Here is a 23,288-nt window from a genome sequence, read left to right on the forward strand (position 1 = left end):
TGTTAAAGACAGGCACACTTCTCAACTCCCAATCGGGTCCAAACCCCACATAAATCCGTATTATCCGGTATAAAGCTTATACAGGGTAAACTCATAAATTGTTTGCCCTCTATAACCCTGATAGAGAGGTATGCACAGCTGTTTGTATTAATACATATTCTGGGTTAATTAATAAGTAAAAAGTGATGTTATTAAATACAGAAAGTAGGATTTAAGTGGTTCCAAGTAATAGCAGACAGAACAAAGTGAATTACCAAGTAAAATAAAATAAAACATGCAAGTCTGAATCTAATACAGTAAGAAAACTGAACACAGATAAAAACCTCATCCTCAGAGGAATTCCAGTAAGCTTCCTTTTACAGATTAGTCTCCTGCTAGTCTGGGTCCAGCAATCACTCACACTCCCTGTAGTTACTGTCCCTTGTTCCAGTTTCTTTCAGGTATCCTTGGGGGTGGAGAGGCTATCTCTTTAGCCAGCTGAAGACAAAATGGAGGAGTCTCCCAAGGGCTTAAATAGGCTTTCTCTTGTGGGTGGAGACCCCCTCCTCTCTCCTATGCAAAGTCCAGCTCCAAGATGGAGTTTGTGAGTCACATGGGCAAATCACATGTCCATGCATGACTCAGTTTTTACAGGCAGCATCCATTGTTTACCTGCCACCTTGAACGTCCTCATGTAGACTTCTTATGTGGATTGGAGCCTTCCAAGATCCATTGGTCCTTAAGTGCTTCTTGACTGGGCACTTAATTTGCACATTCCTTTCTCAAGAAGCTGATCAAATGCTTTACAGGGGCTACTTAAAAATCAAGCTAGTACACAGCCAATACTCATAACTTCGAATACAAAAATGATACATGCATATAAATAGGATTAATAGATTCAGTAGATCATAACCTTTACAGAGATATGTCACACAGCATATATAGCATAAAATATATTTTAGTTATGTCATATATATACATTCATAAGCATATTTCCATAAAGCCTTATGGGGGGCACCGTCACAAATGTGGCCTCAAAATATTAATTCATATGTATTTTAAGGTGTGACTCTGCATGCTAGAAATGAAGAACCTTACACAAAAGAAACTGCAGAGGGAATTTAGATGGGCAATATAAACATGAATGATAGATCAGAGACAGACAATGAATCCATTTAACAAGCTAGCAGCAGCAAGACATTTTCTCAGGAGAAATGTGCCATGATTTCTGCATTTATTTAGAATTCTTTGCATACAATTATTTTCCTGGAATTTCCATCTCATTTAATTTTGCAGATATAGGCTCAAAATACTCTTGTATATGAAATGATTACATCTAACTTTTATTTTCTATTTTTCTTGCTGTATGTTTTTACCTTGTGTTTGTATATCATAGGGTTTCAGCAGCTTTAGCAAATGATTAATTGACACACTCAGGTACATCTATGAATAGGTACCACCTAAGTAATTTTTCCCTGGCTCACGAGCTAAGAGGATAAAGAAAGGAATAAAAGGAAATGTCCAAGAATCATCTCAACTCTCATAAGAATGACAATTATATAAGGAAGTGAAATGTCTGGGGAAGTCTCAATACACTGGACTGGCCAGTGGAGATGAAAACGATGAGGAGATTCTAGATAACAAAATTATTCTGAACATACAGGCAAAGTTGCCACTGGAGTCAACAGGAATTCTACCTCAATGACTTCAGATTGTACCAAGTGTGTGTAACAGCAGAAACATCTCTGCTCACAAAATGAAGAGAGGGCAGAAATATTCTCGTGTGTGTTTGGAGGATTAACATTGACTCAGAGTAAAAGGCTTTGGACTCCCTCCACTGCAGTGTTTCCAACCCCTAGGTTTCAAAAATCATGAGTCAAGACTCAAAAAAGTCATGAGACTAGCTTAAAATTCCTGAGATTTTTTTTTTAATCATAAATATTGACTCCTTCAATTTGTCTTTTCGTTTATGAGCCTTTAGGGTGCAGCTTGGTGCAGCTTTCCTCTGCAACACTGCCAGTGTATCCTAGACCCTGAATGCCATTCTGGTGGTGTAAAAGAAACAGCAATGTAGTCCTGGAGAATAAACATGTATTTGCCCTGGAACCCCAAATCTAAGTTCTACTCATAGAATCAAGGAACAAACTCAGGACTGATCTGCAGTCCAAGAATTTTTTTTTTAATTGAAAGTTTTGAATAAAGAATACATTTGTAAAAAGTCACAATCTGTTGCTTCATCTGATCTCATGGACTTTGTATTTCCAGTTAAGAGCTGAAAGAAATGTCTTCAGCAAACAATTTGTTTGCTAAATTTAGCCCCACTTTTCTGTTTGCAGGCAGATTTTCATACTTTTTCAATAAGGAGAAATAGTCAAAGGACTTAGAACAAATAGAAGCTTTTAAAAAGTTTTTAAAGTATTGAAGTCTTACATAATTAACCAAGATATAGGAGGAAAATGTAATAAATTATGTTGTGAGGGCCTCATACAGCACCTAGACCAAGATGTAAGAGGGGGTGGGAAGAGTGCCTGCCTGCACTGGTAGAAGCAGAGGAAGAAAAATAAATGCCTGTACTAGGAAAAGAAGGGGAGGCCAAGGAACACTATCTGCCTGCTGTGGGCAGAAGTAAAAGAGTGGTTATTTTCTTGCACTAGATATGTGCATGTCTCTTGTGGCCAGTAAGTGAAAGCAGAGTATCCTGGTCTGCAACTTATCCGGTCATTCTGAATCTGAGTCCATAACACTGATTAGAAACCTTATTTTCCACACAGTTCTTTCATTCTGATGCTTTTATGGCACTCTCTCCTCCAGGACAGTGTTCTTAATGAGGTAATGATACATTAGCTAACTCCAGGCAATCATGTTTTCAGTGATTTTTTTTCCTGAGAAACAAGCACTTTGTGTGAGAGAGAGGAACCCAGTAATCTGGCACACTTTATATACTAGGCAGGATCATATGAAGTAACTTCTTTCTTGGAAGCACATTGCCTAAGACAGCATATGTCATTTGAATCCAATTTTAAAATTAGAATGAATCAGTGCAATGTTCTGAATATATAGGATGCTGCAGGCTCAAATCTAGCACTGAACTGAAGCTATCTTTGGAAGTGCACTGCTCTGGAGATCTTTAAAGAGCCCCCTTCCTTTTTTTTTAAAGTGATTTTGTGAACAGACATCCACTTTTGAAGGTTGGAACATAATTTTTGTCTACTCTTTTATATTGATTATTATTTACTTTCACTGTGTCTGCTGCCAACCTTCCAAATGGATGGTCTCTTTAAAAACAGAAAGCTACCCTAGTTTATATCCTTTTTCTGTCCAAGGCATGGATGTAAATTCTATAGGTCAAAATCCTCAAGATTGTTTTACTACCACAAATATATGGTACTGTTCCTGACAGCAACACATTCACGTTGACGTCTAAATGCTACTAAATTACCTCTTTAAAATGTCTTTGTTTTTATATAATCATTCAAACCTGTCAACTTTTTTCTATTCACTAAGAACATTATAAATTTAGGTAAGGATGTCTTGAATTCAAGAGACTGATCAGTTATGGCTGCAATTTTTGTCTGAGAAGGAGAGTCTAAGAATAGAATGTCAATGTCAAGGGACATCCACCATGCTCTTTGACTGGTTCTTAAATCAGTTTTACTACTCTTGTTCTAATCAGAAAGCAAAGCTTTTAAAGGAAATGGAGAAATTTGTTGCTTTGATTATTTTTCCTTGGTTTGTGCTTGTGCGCTCTGTTTCCCTCTCACTCTCACACAATGCCACCTTTTGACTTCCTTTACTGAAGGAAGAGATGAGGTTGGTGTGCTAGGAGCATGAATTTAAAGAGATCTGTTTTCATGGTATGAAAACAAAAAGTTTACCTGGCAAGAGTTGGGATATGTCTACACTGCGAAGTTGTGAACAAAGCTTTTATCTTTCACGGGTACTTAAAAAAGCCTCCCCATGAAATACAAAAGTTTTGCCGATACAAGTGGTAGTGTGAATGTGGCTTTGTCAGCAGAAGCACTCTCCTGCTGACAAAGCTAATGCTGCTCATGGGTCTGGAAGTATTTTGTCAGCAAAAGTGTCAACAAACCAACAAAGACCATTTACAAACATTAACTTTTAGTGACAAGGCTGTGTCCACACTGCCTTTTCACTAAAAGCTGCGTGGTGTAGACAAGGTATTATACTGTATGATAGTCACTTCTTTTGAAGTGCATTGTGTTAAAGGAAATGTTCACTTCCTGGACCAAAACAGCTAAATAGATGATTTTATTCTCTTTTGTATTTGTAAGTAGGTCCTGGGGTTCTCAGACGCAATAGGAGTCCTTATTAATCACTAATAGTCTCTGATTACATTTTTCATGTAAGAAAAGGTAAACAATATTGATATGAAAACGTCTTCAGCAAAGCAAGTAAGAGAAAGACAAAAACAAAGCTAAGGCAAAGCTTATAGGTCTAATGTGATGTATCGTAACACATTTGACATTTCACATATGAAGCTGCAATAGCATTCATTCACCATAAAGGAAGAAGCACAATGAACAAAACTTCTTATCAGTATTATTTCTTCCACAAGAGGACATGAGAAAGCCTATTTGGAAGATCTCAATAGATATTTATCCCCCACCCCCTTCATTTTAAAGAAAATAATGTTCATTTGTTCTGTGAATGTATGAGGGTACTACGTTTTTAAAATTAAGCCAAAACTATTTGAGGAGAGCTGAATTATAGAGGAAGATGTGTTGCCAATGACTTTAATTCGAAAACATCTCCTCACACAGAAATTATTGTTTCTACAACTGCTGTTGCCACTCTAGCCTCAGCCATCCTCCCGCACATACATTTATAACAGGAAGAAGAGTTTCAGATTGATTCTACAGAATTACATAGCCATTTCTCAGTTTTCAATATCTACCAGCACTTACTTACATGCTTAACTGCTCTCAGGACAATTTTGTACATATGTTTGGCATTCTTTAATTTTATTTATTTTATTTAAATGCTGAGTTACAAATTGACATGGCTACATGTTAAACTAAACCGCGCCACCATGTATTTTCAACCCTGTTAATTAAAATAAGGGTTAGAATGTACAAATTCATATCAGTCTTGGGAAACTGGGGAAATTGCAGATTGTGATGCTTTTATGCACATTTTCATCTTCAGAAACAAGTCTGATTTCTCTACTAGTTTACGCAAGAGGTAAAATTCTTCCCTAATCATACATCTCAAAAAAGAACTAGATAAGTTCATGGAGGATAGGTCACTCAATGGCTATTAGCCAGGATTGGCAGAGATGGCGTCCCTAGCCTCTATTTGCCAGAAGCTGGGAATGGGCGACAGGGGATGGCTCACTTGATGATTACCTGTTCTGTTCATTCCCTCTGAAGCACCTGGCATTGGGTGCTGTTGGAAGACAGGATACTGGGCTAGATGGACCATAGGTCTGACCCAGTATGGCTGTTCTTATCTCCACTGATTTTAAATTACACCTGGGTAACTGAGAACAAATTTTGGCCTAAATTCTTTTCATGCCTTTAAAAAAAATAGTGCACTAAAACCTAAACACATTTCTTTTTTTTTTTAGTTGATCTGTCTGACACCTGTCAACTGCAAAATCTTCCGTATTTTTTAATCTCAGGTCTCAACAAAAAAAAATCCACTGTCATTAGCTGAAATAATCCTGCACCTTGAGTAAAGATATACTAAGTGCATAGAGGAAAATAGTGTGTGCTGAGCAAAAAATTGAAATAAACGATTACTAGGAAGAATCCTCTCCTTTAGGAGGACTAAACATCTCTCATGGAATATCATACAAAGTGGGATACTCCAGACCACAATTGTTGGCACTGACTACTATATAAACATTTAAAGATCCGACTCCCACTGGGTGACATTGATGGAATTCATTTTTATTACTGCAGTATATTTCCAAGATGCAGAAATTCACTAGAACTCATTTAATTTTTTCAAATGCTGAAATTTCAAAAAAAGGGCTAAGCGGACATTTTTTATTCTATTCCTCAACCAGCTTTATTCACAAGGCAAACCTTTTAGCCAGTAACATAGTAGAATAGATATTTTCATTTCCAGAACAGCAACCTGATTACTTCTGGCTCATTTCCACTGCTTGTCCTGTGGCTTTTAAAGCGAATGTGCTACATACTGAATAGCATTGTATGACCATCTCTGGCAGCGTAGGGTTACAAAATTTTAAAGCAGGCAACAGAATGCAGAATGTAGTTGCAACAATTTTAAAAAGTCTGATATTCTCCCATCTTAAAAAAAAAAACAAAAGAAAAACTATTTCAAATATGAATCGTTGTCCAAGGATTTAAGAGTGACTAGTCATTCTGGATGCCTCAATTTTAGTTTTCTTAGCAAGACACATGATAAAGGGGCCTGATTTTCAGAAATTGCTGAACATTCACCCTTGGAAGATCAAACCCCTTTAAGGGGTGTTAAACCAGACAGTCAAATCTTTACAATCTTGAACTTTTTCTTTAAAGTAGATTCTTTACTCATTTTTATTTCTGTAACTCATAGAAATGTAGGATTGGATGGGATCTCAAGGGGTCATCTAGTTTAGTCTCCTGCACAGAGGTAGGACTAAGTATTATCTAGACCATCCCTTACAGTAAGGGTATGTTTACACTGGCAAGTTTCTGCACCACAAGTTATACCACTTTTATTAAAATGCTGGAATTAAACCGCTGCTGCGTGTCCACACTCTGCTTGTGATGGTGGAGCGCATCTACATTAGCAGCTCTTGCAACAGCAAAGACAGGAGTGCATTGTGGATAGCTGTCCCACTGTGCAACTGGCTCAGGGTGCTTTGGGAATGGTGTGTGATGCCTCATGGGACAGGCACAGTGTTGCATGATGAAGGTTTCCAATCCCATTGTTTCATGGACATCCTACTATATCGTCAGCTGCTTTCTAATTGAAGTGTGTGGGGGGGAAGAGTGTGTGACAGGGAGTGTGTGTGTGTATGGAGGGGAGGAGAGAGAGTGTGTGTTTTGAGGGACAGAGAGCGTGTCGGCATGCTGTCTTGTAAGTTCAGACAGTGGCAGGAAGCAACCAGTCCTGATGCAGTGGGAGGGGAAAACCCCGACATCAGCCCCCACCTCCCTCCCTGGGTGCTCTCTCTCTCTCTCTCTCTCTTTCTCTCTCTCTCTTACACACACACACACCCCACACCTGCCTCTGTGTTCAACTGCACAAGCATTCCACATTAATAGTTTGCTTTGTGTCCTGCAGCAGATCAGCACAGCACTCAACGGCTGTCAGAAATGGTGCTTTGAAAGGGGAGGGGTGCATGTTTCCAGGGCAGCCGAGTTCAAAACAATGAGCAGAGCGGTCACTTGAGGGATTATGGGACAGCTCCAGAGGCCAATTACAGCGCAGAAAGAAATCAGGTGTCTACACAGGCAAGAGAGCGCTGGAGCCTCTGCAAATAGCCTTATGTCTCTCGTCGAGGTGATTTTTTTTTGCAGCGCTGCAGCTGAGGCGTTTCTGTGCACCAAGTGGCTTGGCAGTGTGTACACATCTGCAGTTTGAGCACAAAAATCTGCTTTACTGCACAGAAATTTGCCAGTCTAGATAAGCCCTAACTTGTTTTAAAAAATTTCTAGTGACAGAAATTCCACAGCCTTCCTAGGTAATTTGTTCCAGTGCTTAACTAACTTACAGTTAGGAAGTTTTGCATAATGTCTAACCTAAATCTCCCTGGCTGCAATTTAAGCCCATTACTTCTTGTCCTCTCCTCCATGGACAAGGAGAACAATTTATCACCCTCCTCTCTATAAACTTGAAGACTTGAATGTATGTATTTGAAGATGTATTTAGTCTTCTCCAAACTAAACAACCCAGTTTTTTTCAATCTTTCCTTGTTTTTAGACCTTTGTGTTGCTCTCCTCTCAACATTCTCCAAGTGTTGTGCCCAGAACTGGACACAATACAGTAACTTCTCACTTAACATCATCCCGGTTAATGTTGTTTCGTTGTTACTTTGCTGATCAATTAGAGAACATGCTTGTTTAAAGTTGTGCAATGCTCCCTTCTAACATCGTCTGGCAGCCGCCTGCTTTGTCCACTGCTTGCAGGAAGAGCAGCCCATTGCAGCTAGCTGGTGAGGGCTTGGAATCAGTGTTGACTGGCAGCCTCCTATCAGCTCCCTGCTCCCCTAAGTTCCCTGTGCAGGAGCTGCCCAGCAGGCTAGCAGTTGCTGGCATTCAGCTGTCCCTCCCCTCACTGCCATGTGCTGCTCCTACCCTCTGCCTTGGAGCTGCTCCCAGAGACTTCTGCTTGCTGTATGGCGGGAGGGGGAAGTGGGGAGCTGTCAGGGTGTCCCCCCCTGCTCCTGCACCCCGCTTACCCCATCTTCCACAGAGCAGGGGGTGCACACGACAGGGTTCAGGATGGAGGGAGCTTCCAGGTAGCAGCTGCAGTCTCAGCAAGCTGATCTAATTAACAAGGCAGTGTACTTAAGACTGGGGTCAGCTACTTAAAGGGAAATGTGTATCTCTCTCTCTCTCACACAGGGCGTGTGTCTCTGTCTGCGATGCTCTCCCCTCCCTCCATGCCTGCTGCCTTGTAGAGTGAGGCTACATTAACAACCAGTTAACCCTGGAGGGCTCAGCCAAATGCTAGCTCATCATATAGCAGTAAGGCATTCCCTGGGAAATATCCCACCCTCTGACTCCTCCACTTCAACCCAGCTTCACAATCATCATGGCTGTGTACCAGTAGTAAATTGTCTGTTTAAAACTTATACTGCATGTGCATGTGTGTATATATATTCTTTTGTCTGGTGAAAAAAATTTCCCTAGAACCTAACCCCCTCATTTACATTAAATCTTACGGGGAAATTAGATTTGCTTAGTATTGGTTTGCTTAAAGTCACATTTTTCAGGAATATAACTACAACGTTAAGTGAGGCGTTACTGTACTCCATTAGAGGCCTTATCAGTGCTAAGAGATGGAAGAAATGCTTCTCGTGTCTTGCTGACACTATGGCTAATACATCCCAGAATGATGTTCCTTTTTTTGCAACAATATTATGTTATTGACTAACACAATATGAATATAATTCTATGAATTGAAATTCTTCACAAAGCTTGGTCTACCAAAGAACAAAATTAGCCGACTAATTCAGGTTGGATAAGTAGGCAAAGACTGACTAGCAAGAGGTTTGACAAGAATGCTCCTTGACCATTGGTCTGAACCTGTAATATCCAATGTCATCTGACCAACCAGATGGCCTTTGAATGGACAATAATAGTGTGGTCTTTGATAGTAATATGGTCCATAATGTGTGAAGCAGCATGGGGCCCCCTGTGCCAGACAACCTCAGCCTCTCCCATTGAGGTTGGGGGTGTCCCAAGTGAACTGATGGGTAAGAATTCTCAAAGGCATTTCTAAATTACATCACTAAGTTAAAGGTTTGGAATCAGTATTTTTCACAAAAAGGATCAATTAATTGTTTTTGATGTGTGGTTGTTCTTGTAATGAGAGCTGCTAGTAATTTCATTTAGATTTTTAAAACTCATAACTTGGGTATTATTCTCCCTTTATCCTGTGTCTCAGTACTAGAGCCAATGTAACACTGAGATTAGTAGATTCTTCCCCTCTGTCTATGCAGATTAATATATCTCAGTGAATTGTATTCCCCTTTCTATCAGTCATTTATGTTTCATGATGCACTGTTTTGATTTTATTGGCATTTCTTTTCAGTTTAATTTGCCATGACAAGGCCCTTAAAAATATTCATATTGACACTCACAGTTTAGGTACTGGAAGCAACCTACTATGGGGTAGGGGGAGAGGGCAAGGAAGCCGTAAAAGTGCTGGTTTAACTTATTATCTAGTAAAAAAATAAGAAGTTGATCTCGTTCATGCTAGACAAGTCAGTAAACATTTCTATTACACACAAAAATGAAGCTTATGTTTTCCTGCCTTCCTCTTCTTTGTCTAAAAGTAGCAGTTTCCTTTGTATTACTAAAACCCTGATTTGTAATAGAGAAACTGAACTGTTGCTAGTGCAATCAGCTTGACATTTATCAACAGATTTTTACTTGTAGTGCAAAAAACCCCATTAGGATTGTTATTTCTTTGTAATATATACTGTGCTGTTTTGTATTCCAGAATGTTTACAAGGCACACAGGAATTTGCTGCACAGCGTGTGCAGTGTATTTCCCATTTATATTAATGGAATGATGGTCTCAATAAGAGCAGAATAGGCCTCTGAGTTTGCAACATGCAACAGTACCATGCGACCAGAAATACACTCTTTATTTGATGAATGCTCTCCTTATAATTACGTTGTCATAGTGATGCATTTTTAATAGCACTAATTCTTATGCCAGTAAAGTTCCAGAGCAGCAGCTCTTGACATTTTTTACAGTATTCCTTTATGTAAATTGTAACTTTAACAGAGAAGAGCAATCCATAGTACAGAAGTACCAGTCTCTTAGCATCAGCAGAACTATAGCATCTGATCAAGTTAAATTAGGCCAGACAAATACAGTGACCAGAACATTATACAAAACCTTAGACGACCTAGTCTTCAAAAGCAGAAACTACATTGTCATTGATTATGATCTTTTAAAGTGTAAACATTTAATGATTTAGGATCCTGAACACTTAAAATGACATCTAATTAGGCAAAAAGACGGGTTAAATACTAGGAATTAGAATTTTTCAAAGGTGTAGCTTCAGAATATTAATATGTGTGGGCAGAGCCCTCCAGCATTACTGAGATTCAAGAGCTTCTACAAAAGCCCTTTGTAGTACTGAATGTTCAGAGACAAGTTTATAATGGGCCATGCGTTCCCCAACCCTCAGCCACCTCAGTTCCTTCTATTAAACCTCAGAGTCCTAGAGCGCAGTAGGGATAGTCAGCAGTTAGCGTGAATATGTTGACAGCCAACACTCTCAATGAACCACAGTTACTGCAAATCAACCTTTCTTCTTAGAGATGATCTCTGCATATTCCCATTTGTCAGAATCTACTTACCATTACAAACCCCAAGAAGGTGGGTTCAGGAGTTCTAATTAAACAAGGATTGCTGTACTGCCCTCCCAAAGTGAGCATCAGACCTAGATGCCACATTGAGAAAGGTGCTATGTAAACATGTGAGCAGAACTGGTAGCAGCCCTGCAGCTTTCTAAGATGGAAACAGTATGGAGGCAGGCCATTGAGTCTGCCAGAACCCTAGCAAAGAGAGGGTCAGATTTTCAGTTAAAGCATAACATGTCTCAATGCATAATCTGATCCACCTTGACAGGCACTGCATCGAAATTACATTCCCCTTACAAGTATCAGAGGGGTAGCCGTGTCAGTCTGGATCTGTAAAAGCAGCAAAGAATCCTGTGGCACCTTATAGACTAACAGACGTTTTGGAGCATGAGCTTTCATGGGTGAATACCCACTTCCTCAGATGCATGCATCTGAGGAAGTGGGTATTCACCCACGAAAGCTCATGCTCCAAAACGTCTGTTAGTCTATAAGGTGCCACAGGATTCTTTGCTGATTCCCCTTACATTGGCTCCCAAAACCTACAAAACACTTTAACACCTAATGCCTTAATCTTATCTAAATAAGAACAAACAATAATTTAAAAAGAAACATAAAAGAATCCAAACACAATTTTCCCCCTGGGCAGAGGACAGGAAAAAAGAAGAGAACCACATATGGCAGATTCTAGTCAAATCATGTAACACACTAGTAAGAGCCACTTCGATACCACAGTAGTGGGCTCAGTATAAGAACCTCAATATAAAATAGCACAATAGACTACCAATACTCTAGATAGGGTATGGAACCTAGCTTCCCTTGGTTGACAATGGGGTTTTAAGAAGAAAACACAGCCAAATGGCTTGGTTTTGGTGGACCTCAGAAACAGATTTGTAAAAGGATGCAGAGCAACTTTGTCTTGGTGAAATACAGTGAAGGGAAGATCAGTCATCAAAATATGCAGCTCATTCATAGGCTCTCTGACTCTACTCTGTCTTATTTGGAGATCAATCCAATTAAGCATCTGGGTGTGGAGGATATATATATCCTAAATATCCATTTGGCTATCAGTCTGAAAAAGGCTACTGTACTAAGGATTCAGTCTTTTGTTGCAGTGTTTTTAGTTTATTTAAGAAAGAAAATCAAATGATTTATCTTTATTTTCCTTTTGTCCAGATAAGTACTAAATGTCTCCCTCCTTCTGGTAAAACCTAGATCTGCAGTAATTCAAGCATCTTCCACAGCTGCAGCTGGCTAGAGGGAAGACAGTGGAGATCCATGTAGGGCTCTTTTGTATTAGCACTAGTTTTCTGAGCCTCTCTCTATGTACAGAAAAGATCTGGCTGTTATCCTTTTCTTGGAAGTTCTTGTCAAATAAAGCTTGACCAGCTCCATTCTGGTGCACAGGCACTATACACAGTCACATGAGACTTGCAACCCTTAACTAAATTTAAACTAGCCATAGATGTGAGTGCATACACAGGATATTTTGCATGCTAGCATTCTGGAACCTTCAATGCTCAATCCTTACAAAACTTTTGCACTTGGACAAATGATGCTGGAAGCTCTTCCTTTTGGACAAACGCAATCCCTAGCAGGAACAGCCATTACGGACACTGCAGAGTTTACGAGGCTGAAGCATATTTTCTAAAGAGTACATAAAATACAAAGACAAGAAAGAAACGAATACTCTGATACTTGCATACATTTCATTTTTGTTATGCAGGCTTGGGTTTGTGCCCACATGCAAACCACAATGCAGAAGGGTAAAGTTAAGTGAGTATGATAGGATAGCATTTTATAGTTTTCTAGGCCTTTTTTAAGGATACCCTTGAACTAATTTGCCCTTTCTTTTTTTTTATAATCCAGTAAACCTTTTAAATGTATTCTTTTAAGTGTATTTCCAGCTAAAGTTCTTCTCATCAGCTATTGACTTCCCATTCTCCTGGTCACTTCTATCTAACTTCTATTGTCTCTGGAATCACCTTGCTCCATTTACACTGGAGACACAGGCAAAACAACATTCCTTTGTTTATCAAGTCTGCCCCCACAACATATTTTAGGAACATTTTTCCAGTACACATGCATCACTCTTTACACACCACCTGTACATACACCACACAATGATATTCATGAGCAGCACATCATCTGTTTTTATATGATACTTTACTTATAGTACAACAATTGTATACACAATCAGCTGATTCAGCTGCTTATTTTGGGGGTTCAGACCCCCTTTTTTCCTCTTGGGGTCTCTGGACCTGATTGTCACAAATGGTAATAATAAAATTCAGAATTGCATATGAAACTAGTGGTCAAAATGCCAATAAGAGATGTTGGGAACACTTAAAGAGCACTAATTAATAATATACTGTATTTTGAACATATCAGGCGCTTCTTACAATATCAGAGAACTGCCACAGAGAGCTACTGAGAAATCAGAAGTGAGGAAAATACTATATTGTGCCAGGTGAGTGCCCATAGCAATGCTGATAACATCAGCTGCGTACTAGAACAACAAGCTAGAGGAGTACATAGAGTCTCTTTCTATACAACAGTAACATGTTGGAGTGAGATAAGCAATATGAAGGACCTTTTACTGGCTTGAGCAAAGATCTTTATGGATGCTGCTCTATTGTCTCCACAGAAAAGGTATTTATGAAGAGCTGGGATTGGAAAAGAGTGGTATCAATGACAACTGAACACTCCAGAGAAACTGACACAAAAGGGAGAGAAGAAGAATGTTGAGCTACCACCTGCTTGTGCTCTGCATGATACTCTGCATGATTGTCAAGGTGCTACTACACTTCCATACAGAAGTGACATCAAGCAAACTTTATGGCCAGATTCTGCCTAGCTTTGTTTTGCTATGCAGCATGGAGGGAGGATGCAAACAGACTTCTTGCCATCCTTGTATGGCACATCTTAGTACTAGGAAAAATTGCAGTCCATGAATTCTGGGAATAAGAGGGTCTGCTCTATTCTAGTCACTAAAGAGGTTGGGAAGATAAGGGGCCATTGCTCCAACTCTCTCCACTCACCCCTCTTCCCCAAAGGACACCAAAGCTGACTCTCCACTCACCCTTCTTCCCCAAGGGACAGCAAAGCTGACTAGCGGCTCAGGAGAAGGAGCGAGAACTCCACCCCACAAAGATGTATGGTGTGACCCGGCGGTGCCTAGGACAGCCGTCACTGGAAATGCCAAAGTCAGGGCAGGCTGCAAAAGGGAGAGCAGATACTCACAAGACTGGTGGGTAACGCTGAAGTTAAACTCCCCAACCAGTCACAAATAATGCTTCTGATCCCCACACTGGTCATCAAGAAAAAGAAATCACACAGCCTCTTTATTGCATTCAAGGTCTCTGGCTCCCAATCAGCACCAAGGTCCAGTACAGTGAAAAGTTATTTTAAAACTCTGCTCACTATACAAAATGTTTTTCTGATCTCAAAGGGCCAGCCACCTTGTCCGGTCAATATTAGGTTGGATCTTATCCAAAATACCATGCTGCCAGCCAATCCTTTAGTGTCTAAAACTAAAGGTTTATTACAAAGAAAGAAAAAGAAGAGAGTTGCTAAATGCTAATGCAACCACATAATACAAAGACTTCATAGTCCATATACTAGGTTCTAAACAGTATTGGTGAATTTGGTGGCTTGAAAGTCCCTGTGGAACACATCCACAGCTTGGATGGGTCATTCAGTCCTTTGTACAGAGCTTCAGTTTGTAGCAAAGTTCCTCTAGAGGCAAGAAGCAGGACTGATGACAAGAATTAGGGCTGAAGACAAAATGGAGAAGATGCAGCTGCCTTTTATAGGATTTTGCCATGCACCATGTATTTTCTTTGTTCCAAACACAAGCTACCCAGCACATAGCCTGGAAGCCTAGGGTTGCCAGGTGTCCAGTTTTTGACTGGAATACCCAGTCAAAAAGAGACCGTGGTGGCTCCAGTCAGCATCACTGACTGCACCATTAAAAGTCTGGTTGGCCTGGGGCTGACAGGCTCCCTACCTGGCTCTGCGTGGCTCCCCAGAAGTGGCGACACATCCCTGCAGCCCCTAGGCAGAGGGATGGCCAGGGGAGCTCTGTGCACTGCCCCCACCTTGTGTGCCAGCTCTGCAGCTCCCATTGGCCACCTAAGAGCCAAGAGACATGCCAGCCACTTCCGGAAGCCACCTGAGGGTAAGCACCACCCACAGCCTGCATCCCCTCCCGCATCCCAACCCCCTGCCCCAGCCCTGAGCTCCCTCCCTCACCTAAACTCCCACCCAGAGCCCACACTCCACACCTTCTCCTGCATCACAACCCCCTGCCTCAGCCCTGAGCCCCATCCCACACCCAAACTATCTCCAGGAGCCTGCACCCTCTCCCACACCCCAACCCCCTGCCCCAGAGCTCCCTCCCACTCTCCGAACCTCTTGGTCCCAGCCCAGACCCCCCTCCTGTACCCCAAACCCCTCATCCCCAGCCCCACCCCAGAGCCCACATCTCCAGTTGGAGCACTCACCTCCCCCCGAACTCCCTGCCCCAGCCCTGAGCCCCCTCCCACACCCTGAACTCCTCATTTCTGGCCCCATCTTGGAGCCCACACCCCCAGATAGAGTTCTCACCCTCTCTCGTACCCCAACCCCCTGCCCCAGCCTGGTGAAAAGGAGAGAGTGAGTGAGGGTGAGGAAAAGCATGTGAGTGAGTGGGGGTGCGGCTCAGAGAAGGGGTGGGGCAGAGGTCAGGCCTTGGGGAAGGGGTGGAGGAAGGGTGTTCAGTTTTGTACAATTAGAAAGTTGGCAATCCTATAGAATCCTTAGAATTCTGTCCTTGGGCATGCCCCTGCATGCCTTGCTGAGTCATAAGGTGTAGCCCCTGACCCTTTCGAAGAGTTCACTGTACAGCTGATGTCCCTTGATGGAGCATAAAGCAAGCTGGGCAGTGCTGCCGCCAGTCTGTCTGGGGGTGCCGCCCAGATGCACAGCACAAGTTTGGAAATACAGATATACCCTATATATCTATAACTCATAATATGAAGGTGATACAAACATATTAAAAAGATTATCTGACTTGGCAAATTATAACATTTTTGCAGATACCTCACATGAGATCTCTGGCATGATTCATTGCAAATTTACAATACTGGTATCAGCAATATCATAAAGTGTACTCCATACAGCATCACACATGGTAGTGAGCAAACAACCTCTACAGACCTGGGAACTCTGAGAAACACACTGCGTCCCCTGCTCCTTGTGGGTAGTGCAGTTATACCCTGTCCTGGATGTGGTGCTGTACCTAAATGGTATAATCACATCTTCGTGTTGCATGATTGAGCATTACAATACCCTTTTGTTCCATGATCGTGTACTGGTTCTCAAATACACCACTTCATGCATTTCTTTCCTAAAGCCTTACTTAATGTGCAGCATCTTGATATCTGTTTTTAATTGCCTCAGTCCTGTCATTTTCCAGGATATTCATTCATCCCCATATGCAATCCAAGGTGATTATGGAAAGTTTTGGATAAGATGTATAGATGATTATTCACACTAAACTTCCAAATTATTTGAGGTTTACGAATCAGAGTCTTAAATCCACCTCTCCTGACAGGCTAACAAATCTGCTGAAAAGCACTGAAATTGACAGCATGCATGGTGACGCCCAGTGCAAAAGGTTTGTGTCATGTCAACATTCTGAAGCCTTTTTATAATTTGTCACCATAAGTGTCAACTGACCTGGGACAAGTATTGCATATTGTCACCTAAATGAGAAAGTGACTCCTTCAGCACAGGGATTTTTATAGGAAGGGCAACAGGTTGACATTATGCCACCATGAAAACTTAGCTAATAAAAAGAAATAGATCAATGAGCGATGTTTAGTTCTTTGGCCTTCAAAGCACAATTATAGTTTCATAAAAGCATGAAAAGTCTAATAATACACTTGGGATTTGTGACTTTGTCCCAGTGGTTCCTTTATACTTTGTTGCTTTCAATAGTAAAAATTGTCCAGTTGGCATAATACCCACTAAGCTGTCCAGCAAACATTCCTATTAGCAGTACATTTTATATAAAAAGTAATATCTGGCTCTGACTCAAATGTAACATCATGTAACAGAAACTCTGCTCTAAAACAAATAAAAATTTAGCAAATATACTCAGTTACTGTAGTTCTCAGCACTGATATAAAACATTGTTGTGCAGCATCAAATTAATGTCAAATAATAAATTGGCTGTGTAGATAGATGTGTTTTCTAGATAAAAAAGGAGAAGGGTATACAAAAGATGAAGAAAAAACAGCACTTTAAGCAATTTATTTGTAACCATAGCCTGAGGCTTTTTTCTGATTCTTTTCAAGTTGCAATAAAAATTATATGAAATATTTAAAATGTGAACAGGCAAGTTTACTTACTGTTTCCTGGATGCCAGCGCACTGCATTTAAATATGCATTACAGTAATGGAAGAGAAATTCATGCTCGGATCGGAGAATTTTCCCTTGAAGCAAGGGCATCAGATCATGTCCATCAATAATTCTGAATAAGAAAGCATTTCAAAGTCAGAGAGAATAACACAAGCCTTTCCTGGCTGAGAAAAAACTAACTATGCATTTGTATTTCCTAATAGACAGTGCAAGTGCCATTCCACCATGAAGGCCGGAATGTTAGAACTGGCCTACTTTTCAGGACTTGAAGGGAAACAACAAATTGGTGAATCTGGAGCAAAACCTGCTGGCATTTTTTCTCCAGTTCTACATTATTCACAGAAACGTTAATTTTGCATTTTGCCTTTTGCAGATAGTTGGCTTTCCTATCTCATTCTCTCTATTTTTGGTCTGGAAATAATTGAGCTGTATGTGAGTAAATTTCTGGAACATGGGCCTCTAGATACACAGACACGTATAGCCATTAATGCTGCTTAAAAGAGTAGATTTGCTGTGGTAGCTGTGGGACAGGTAAGTGAAATCTTCAACACATGCCATTGGCTCTGCCCTAGTTTTTATGGTTAAGGACATTCAGGGCACTACCTGAATGTCTTCTATATGTTAAACTAAATATGAATGCAATGATTCCAAAGTTGAAATGAATTATTTTCAGAATACATGTTAAGGGATGAACTGCATGGTCACCAAATAAAAATAGTCCTCTAACAGCTGCTGGACATATCTGATCATGCTTTGAAGGAATCCATCCATTTAGATGGGAAAGGAGTTATATAATCAGCAAAACATGACTGTTTCTGTTCATTAAGCTATCAAGTTGCTAGAATGAACTGACAGGAAAAAAAATAATCACAATCCACAGTTTTGGCATTGTGTGAATTACAAGTTTTACAACAGTTTTTAGAAGAGATTAATTCACGCACATACATAGATCAGCAAGGCTATTATTCTTTCAGCTTTTTGAAAGACATCCTGTAAAAACAGTCTTTAAAACAGTTGAACTTCTAAGCTTCTAACATTTTAATTATTATGCAATTCCCTGTTATTACAATCAATGCTTGAAAAAATTGCCAGGTAATTACTGGGAAATTAAACCTACTGGCCAGAAACTGATGAGAAAAGTTTGGAAATCACGGACGACCACCACTATGGTGAGCTAAGTACTTACCCCTAGCTAATGAGGAGGGAGAAGATACTGGGGCTTCTACTACAATGTAGTCCCTGGCTTCCATGTAGGGTTCCATTTCTGATATTGCTCCCTGGCTAGGAAGTGTCTGATAAAATTAGAAACTCCTTTCCTACACCTTAGGGTCCTCCGGTCTGATTCACGGAATCAGAGTCATGAGATAGCTCATTGAGATAGGAGCAGAGACAGGCTGGAACAGGGGCTGACTATCATAGAAACAGACACAGGTTGCAGGACCTTTTCATACCCCTTTGCGACAGAAGTTTTGCCAACATAAATGCTAGTGTAAACATAGCCTCAGTGAGAACCCAGTGATGACTCATCAGATGTAGACCAACTCAGAGGTAACACATTGTACATGGGTGAAAATCTCCTGATTCGGTTCCTTAACTATTTTTTGGTTGCTACAAGGATGAGGATAGGAGAAGAAAGTGCTTCTGCTACCCTCCCTCTCCAGCCTCTTTGCTAAGGATGTGTGTTTCTTTTCTAATTAATCCCTTTTCTACTTGATCCCCCAGGGCCTGCTGCCTTCAGTCAGAAGGGGGTGGTCTCTGCTATCTTTCCCACCCTAGAACCTCATTTTCGGGTCTTCCTCTCTGAAATGTAGCTTTTCCCAGATCTAAAGCTATTTGTTGGCTTTTTTTGCTGGAAAGACTTCAGAGGACAGCTGGTGAATGATCCAGTCACTGGGGTGCTTCATGCTAGTCACAATAATCTGTTTTGAGCTATTGTAGAACAGTAATTATGGCATGTAGTTCTTTCCACTTCTCCTCACCTAGAAGGACTGTAGTGGCAACAAAGCAATTTGATGGCAGAGGTTAAAGCAGATAAAGTGGTGGTGGGGGCATCATGGGAAAAGAGGAAAACCAAACCAAAACCCCAGAAAAAAACATTGCTAGGGGCTTAGTGTCCACTCCGAGAGCATGAGATCTATGTCCTTAAAATCTGCACACATCAAGACCACCAAGCATCTGACAGAGTGATTGTTTGTAATGGATGTCCCAGGGCAAGCCTGTAATTTTTCATATCCTATACCTGTCTTGTCTGTTTCTACAAGCACTCAATAAATCATCAGCAGCAGAGTGTATCCTCACTGAGCTGTGAAGAAATACCAGTCTGTTGTATCGGCTGGTACTCATTTTTGCCATGTAAAATTAAAAAGTGACCCTGCTTTATTGAACTCAGATTAGCTTGAATATTCTAACAACATATGATGAACTAATTCTGCAGCTATCTAATTTGAGTTTTAATGGACAGTTAAAAATAGTCACTTCATAAAGTAGTTCTGGATGCCAGTTGTGATGTTCCTTCCTCTTTTCCCCATGGAAAATATTACATTTTTTTTTCACTTTGAAAGTCATAATTAATTGTGAACATCATTTCACAGATAGTGTCAGATAAACTGTATAACTGAATACTAATAAACTCCAATCAATCTCAGATGGTTAAGATGACTGTGCAGGTGCATAGGGGGAAATATGCCCCTTCAAAAGCTAGCTTGGCCTTGAGTTTAGCCACACAGGGGTTGAGGTGCTACAAGTCAACTAGCCTGCGCAGGTAGGGGAGAATAATGGGGGACAGGGGGGAAAGGATAGAGATTTTAATGTGCCCCTTCAACACACCAGCCAACAGAACTCATAACAGAGCTCATATGGCATGTTGTCAGAGTATTAATTTATTTGTGCTATAGGCCACAGCAAATTACTTTCCCTGAGGAGCAAAGGGAGAGGAGGGAGGGAATTGTGACCCCCTGAACCACATTTCCTTCTCTGGGATTGTCCTGAGACAACGAAGCAACATGCTTCTCCTTAGTAAAGGCCATGTCCTAGTGACATAATCTAGCCCAGAACTTCAGTACATCAGACATTCACACTTGATCTTGGGAACCAAATTTTGCAGCTTCCAAAAAATGTTTCTCAATTTGCTCTGGAATTCTGCAGGAAGATATTTGCACTGATTAAGTTCCTGGCAATGAATGATCTGAGAAATGGCTATCAATTTATTATGAGTGATTTCATTAAGCAAAGGTTAATTTTAAAAGTCTAAGAAGAAAATATGGGGTCAGACCCTGGCCCCTTTGGAATCATAGGTAAAACTCCCATTGATTTCAACCGGGATAGGATTTCCTGAAGTTTAAAGCAATTTATAAATTTGGATCCAGATTCTGCCACTCTCATTCATTCTTATTCTTAGAAGCATCCCATTTGGCCTAATAGTAAGTAATCATAAATTATGCTTGATGTATTAACTCTGAATTACTTTGTCTTATTTTGCTTTATTTTATTATTTGTATTTATTATTTTGTCTAGAACCTCCAAGGAGGTACAGAAGGAAAGCTGCACTGAGTTTAGTTAAATAGGTGCACACATTCATTTTACATGCCCAAAATGAGCACCAGAAGACAAACCAGTATTTCTCCAGAACTTCAAAGAAGAGCTTCTTCACTGCTAATGATTTACTGAGTGTATTTAGGAAAGGACACAACAGCTTTGGAACTGTATATTAGCACCTATGAACTGATCAAAAGAAAGGCAGGAACACAAACTAATTAAATCTACCTCTCATGACCAAGAAGGGAAATTAGAATATACTGTTTTCAACATTAAAGAGAAGTTGGATGAGCAAAATATTTAGCAGCCTTGAAGTCTAATGTGCCCTAGAAGTGACAGCCAGGGTATTAGTTCTTTCATCTCTTGACCAAGGACAGCATTAGTGGCAACTGGATCACAGAGAAGTTACAGGATGGTGGGAGACTTTCACATAAGATATTTTAATTTCTGTTTTCATATCTTTCACAATACCTTGTGTTACAGTTATTGGGCAAGCTAAGACTTAGGACCCCTTTCTATCTCTCTCAAGTGACAGGCTTTTCTTCCTGCACCTCACTCTGGGTAGAACCACATGGTCCAATAACCCTTAGACTGGATCTCTGGCCTGCAGCCTCTTTGTCTTCCAACAGTGTTAACTTGACAGGCCCAACTGAATTTGGCACCCGTAAGCCTTCTCCAGCTGGAGCCTGAGACAATGGCTGATCAATGACTTGAAAACAACATCTTCAAAACAAAGTATTATTTATTTTTACACCCATAGGTACATAGCACACTGAGCAAAGGTAAAAATAGTGAATGTGGGGACCTGCATGGACATTTCTAAGCTTAATTACTAGCTTAGATCTGGTATCGCCGCCACCACCCCCAAGTACCACCTTTTTCCCTGGATAGTCTTGAGGGACTTCACCAATTCCCTGGTGAACACAGATCCAAACCCCTTGGATCTCAAAACAAGGAGAAATTAACCATCTCTTTCCCTTTCTCCCACCAACTCCTGGTGGATCCAGAGCCAACCCCCTTGGATCTAAAACACAAGGAGAAATTAACCATCCCCTCTCCTTTCTCTCACCAATCCCTGGTGAGTCCAGATCCAATCCCCTTGCATCTAAAAACAAGGAAAAATCAATCAGGTATTAAGAAAAAGGCTTTTAATTAAAGAAAAGAAAGGTAAAAGAAAATCCTCTGGGAGAGATTAGCATACCGGCTACTCTCACAGACAACAGATTCAAAACACAGAGGATGTTCCCCTGGGCACAAATTTAGTTACACAAAAAAAAAATACCCAATTTGATTCTACCTCTATTTGCATAAAACAGGTTACAAAGAAATAAACATAAACCTATTTATTCCTTTCTAAAACTTACTACTCGGATAAGAGGCTGGTTCCTTGATCTTTTTCACTCTGGCTGAAACTGAAACTCTAAACAAAGGGAAAACTTCCCTCCTTCCTTTTGAAACATCTTGTTCCCCCATTGGTTCCTCTGGTCAGGTGTTAGCTAGGCTAGGTGAACTTTTTAACCTTTTACAGGTAAAAGAGGCATTAACCCTTAACCATCTGTTTATGACATCCTTAATCTTTCTTTCTTTGTAAATTCTCCTCATCCCAACCCCTACCTCTGGCTGGGAGATGCAGACTGTCATGCTTGCAACATGCTTTCTTCATCTCTGTGTGTCTCCTTGTGTGCCTGTCAGCTCTCATTGACACTCTCTGGGCAGCCCCTTTAGCTCACCCAACCCCTCTCCCTTTTCAAGGCCTGGGTTCTAGTAAAATTTAGCATCTCCCTTTGATCCTCAGCTTATCCTTTGTAAAGTAAATCATTTTTAGCCTGAGTGGAGACAGGTAAGGGATATTCTTCAATAAACAGCTTTTCCAACAACTTCCCACAGCTCCCATTGGCCACTGGGAACTGCAAGCAGCGGTACCTGCAGATACTCAGGTAAACAAAGCGTCTCGCAGCCTGCCAGGGGCTTACCCTGAACAAGTCGTGAACCAAGTTTGGGAAACCCTGCCTTAGAGGAAGCTTCTACTGGTGTAAAAACAGTGTAACTCCATAAAAGTCAATGCATTACAGTGACTTAACTCAGATCAGAATGTGCTCCATAGCAGTGACCTTCATATATTTGCAATATTCTATTCTAAAAATTCTGCTGATCCATTTAATTTCTTTGAAGGCCCCATTGGTCTCACACTATAAAACTGCAAGAAGAGGACTGTTTCTTACAGAGCTACTCATTATTTTGTACAGGTGAGGGTTTAAAGGGAAAGAATAGGAGGATGATCTAGAACGTGGAATCTGATCCTGCACTCATTAAACAGTACCTAGCTCTTTTACAGAACTGTCCATCCATAGA

At 40.6% G+C, this 23,288-nt stretch overlaps 1 protein-coding gene across 8 annotated transcripts in view; it reads right to left on the reverse strand.

Moving 5' to 3' along the window:
* The window catches only part of STS (steroid sulfatase), a 192,460-nt gene that overhangs the window by 26,684 nt on the left and 142,488 nt on the right, over nucleotides 1-23,288 (reverse strand). For 7 of the 8 annotated variants that reach the window (XM_050963843.1, XM_050963826.1, XM_050963836.1 and 4 more), the window contains one exon: nucleotides 17,393-17,514. In XM_050963843.1, coding sequence (XP_050819800.1) covers nucleotides 17,393-17,514 — 122 coding nt within the window. Of the gene's footprint in view, nucleotides 1-14,609; nucleotides 14,774-17,392; nucleotides 17,515-23,288 lie in introns of those variants that run through there. The other variant, XM_050963883.1, reaches the window with a different exon arrangement.

The sequence above is a fragment of the Gopherus flavomarginatus genome, chromosome 1 (genome assembly GCF_025201925.1).
Source record: "Gopherus flavomarginatus isolate rGopFla2 chromosome 1, rGopFla2.mat.asm, whole genome shotgun sequence".
Taxonomy (NCBI): domain Eukaryota; kingdom Metazoa; phylum Chordata; order Testudines; family Testudinidae; genus Gopherus; species Gopherus flavomarginatus.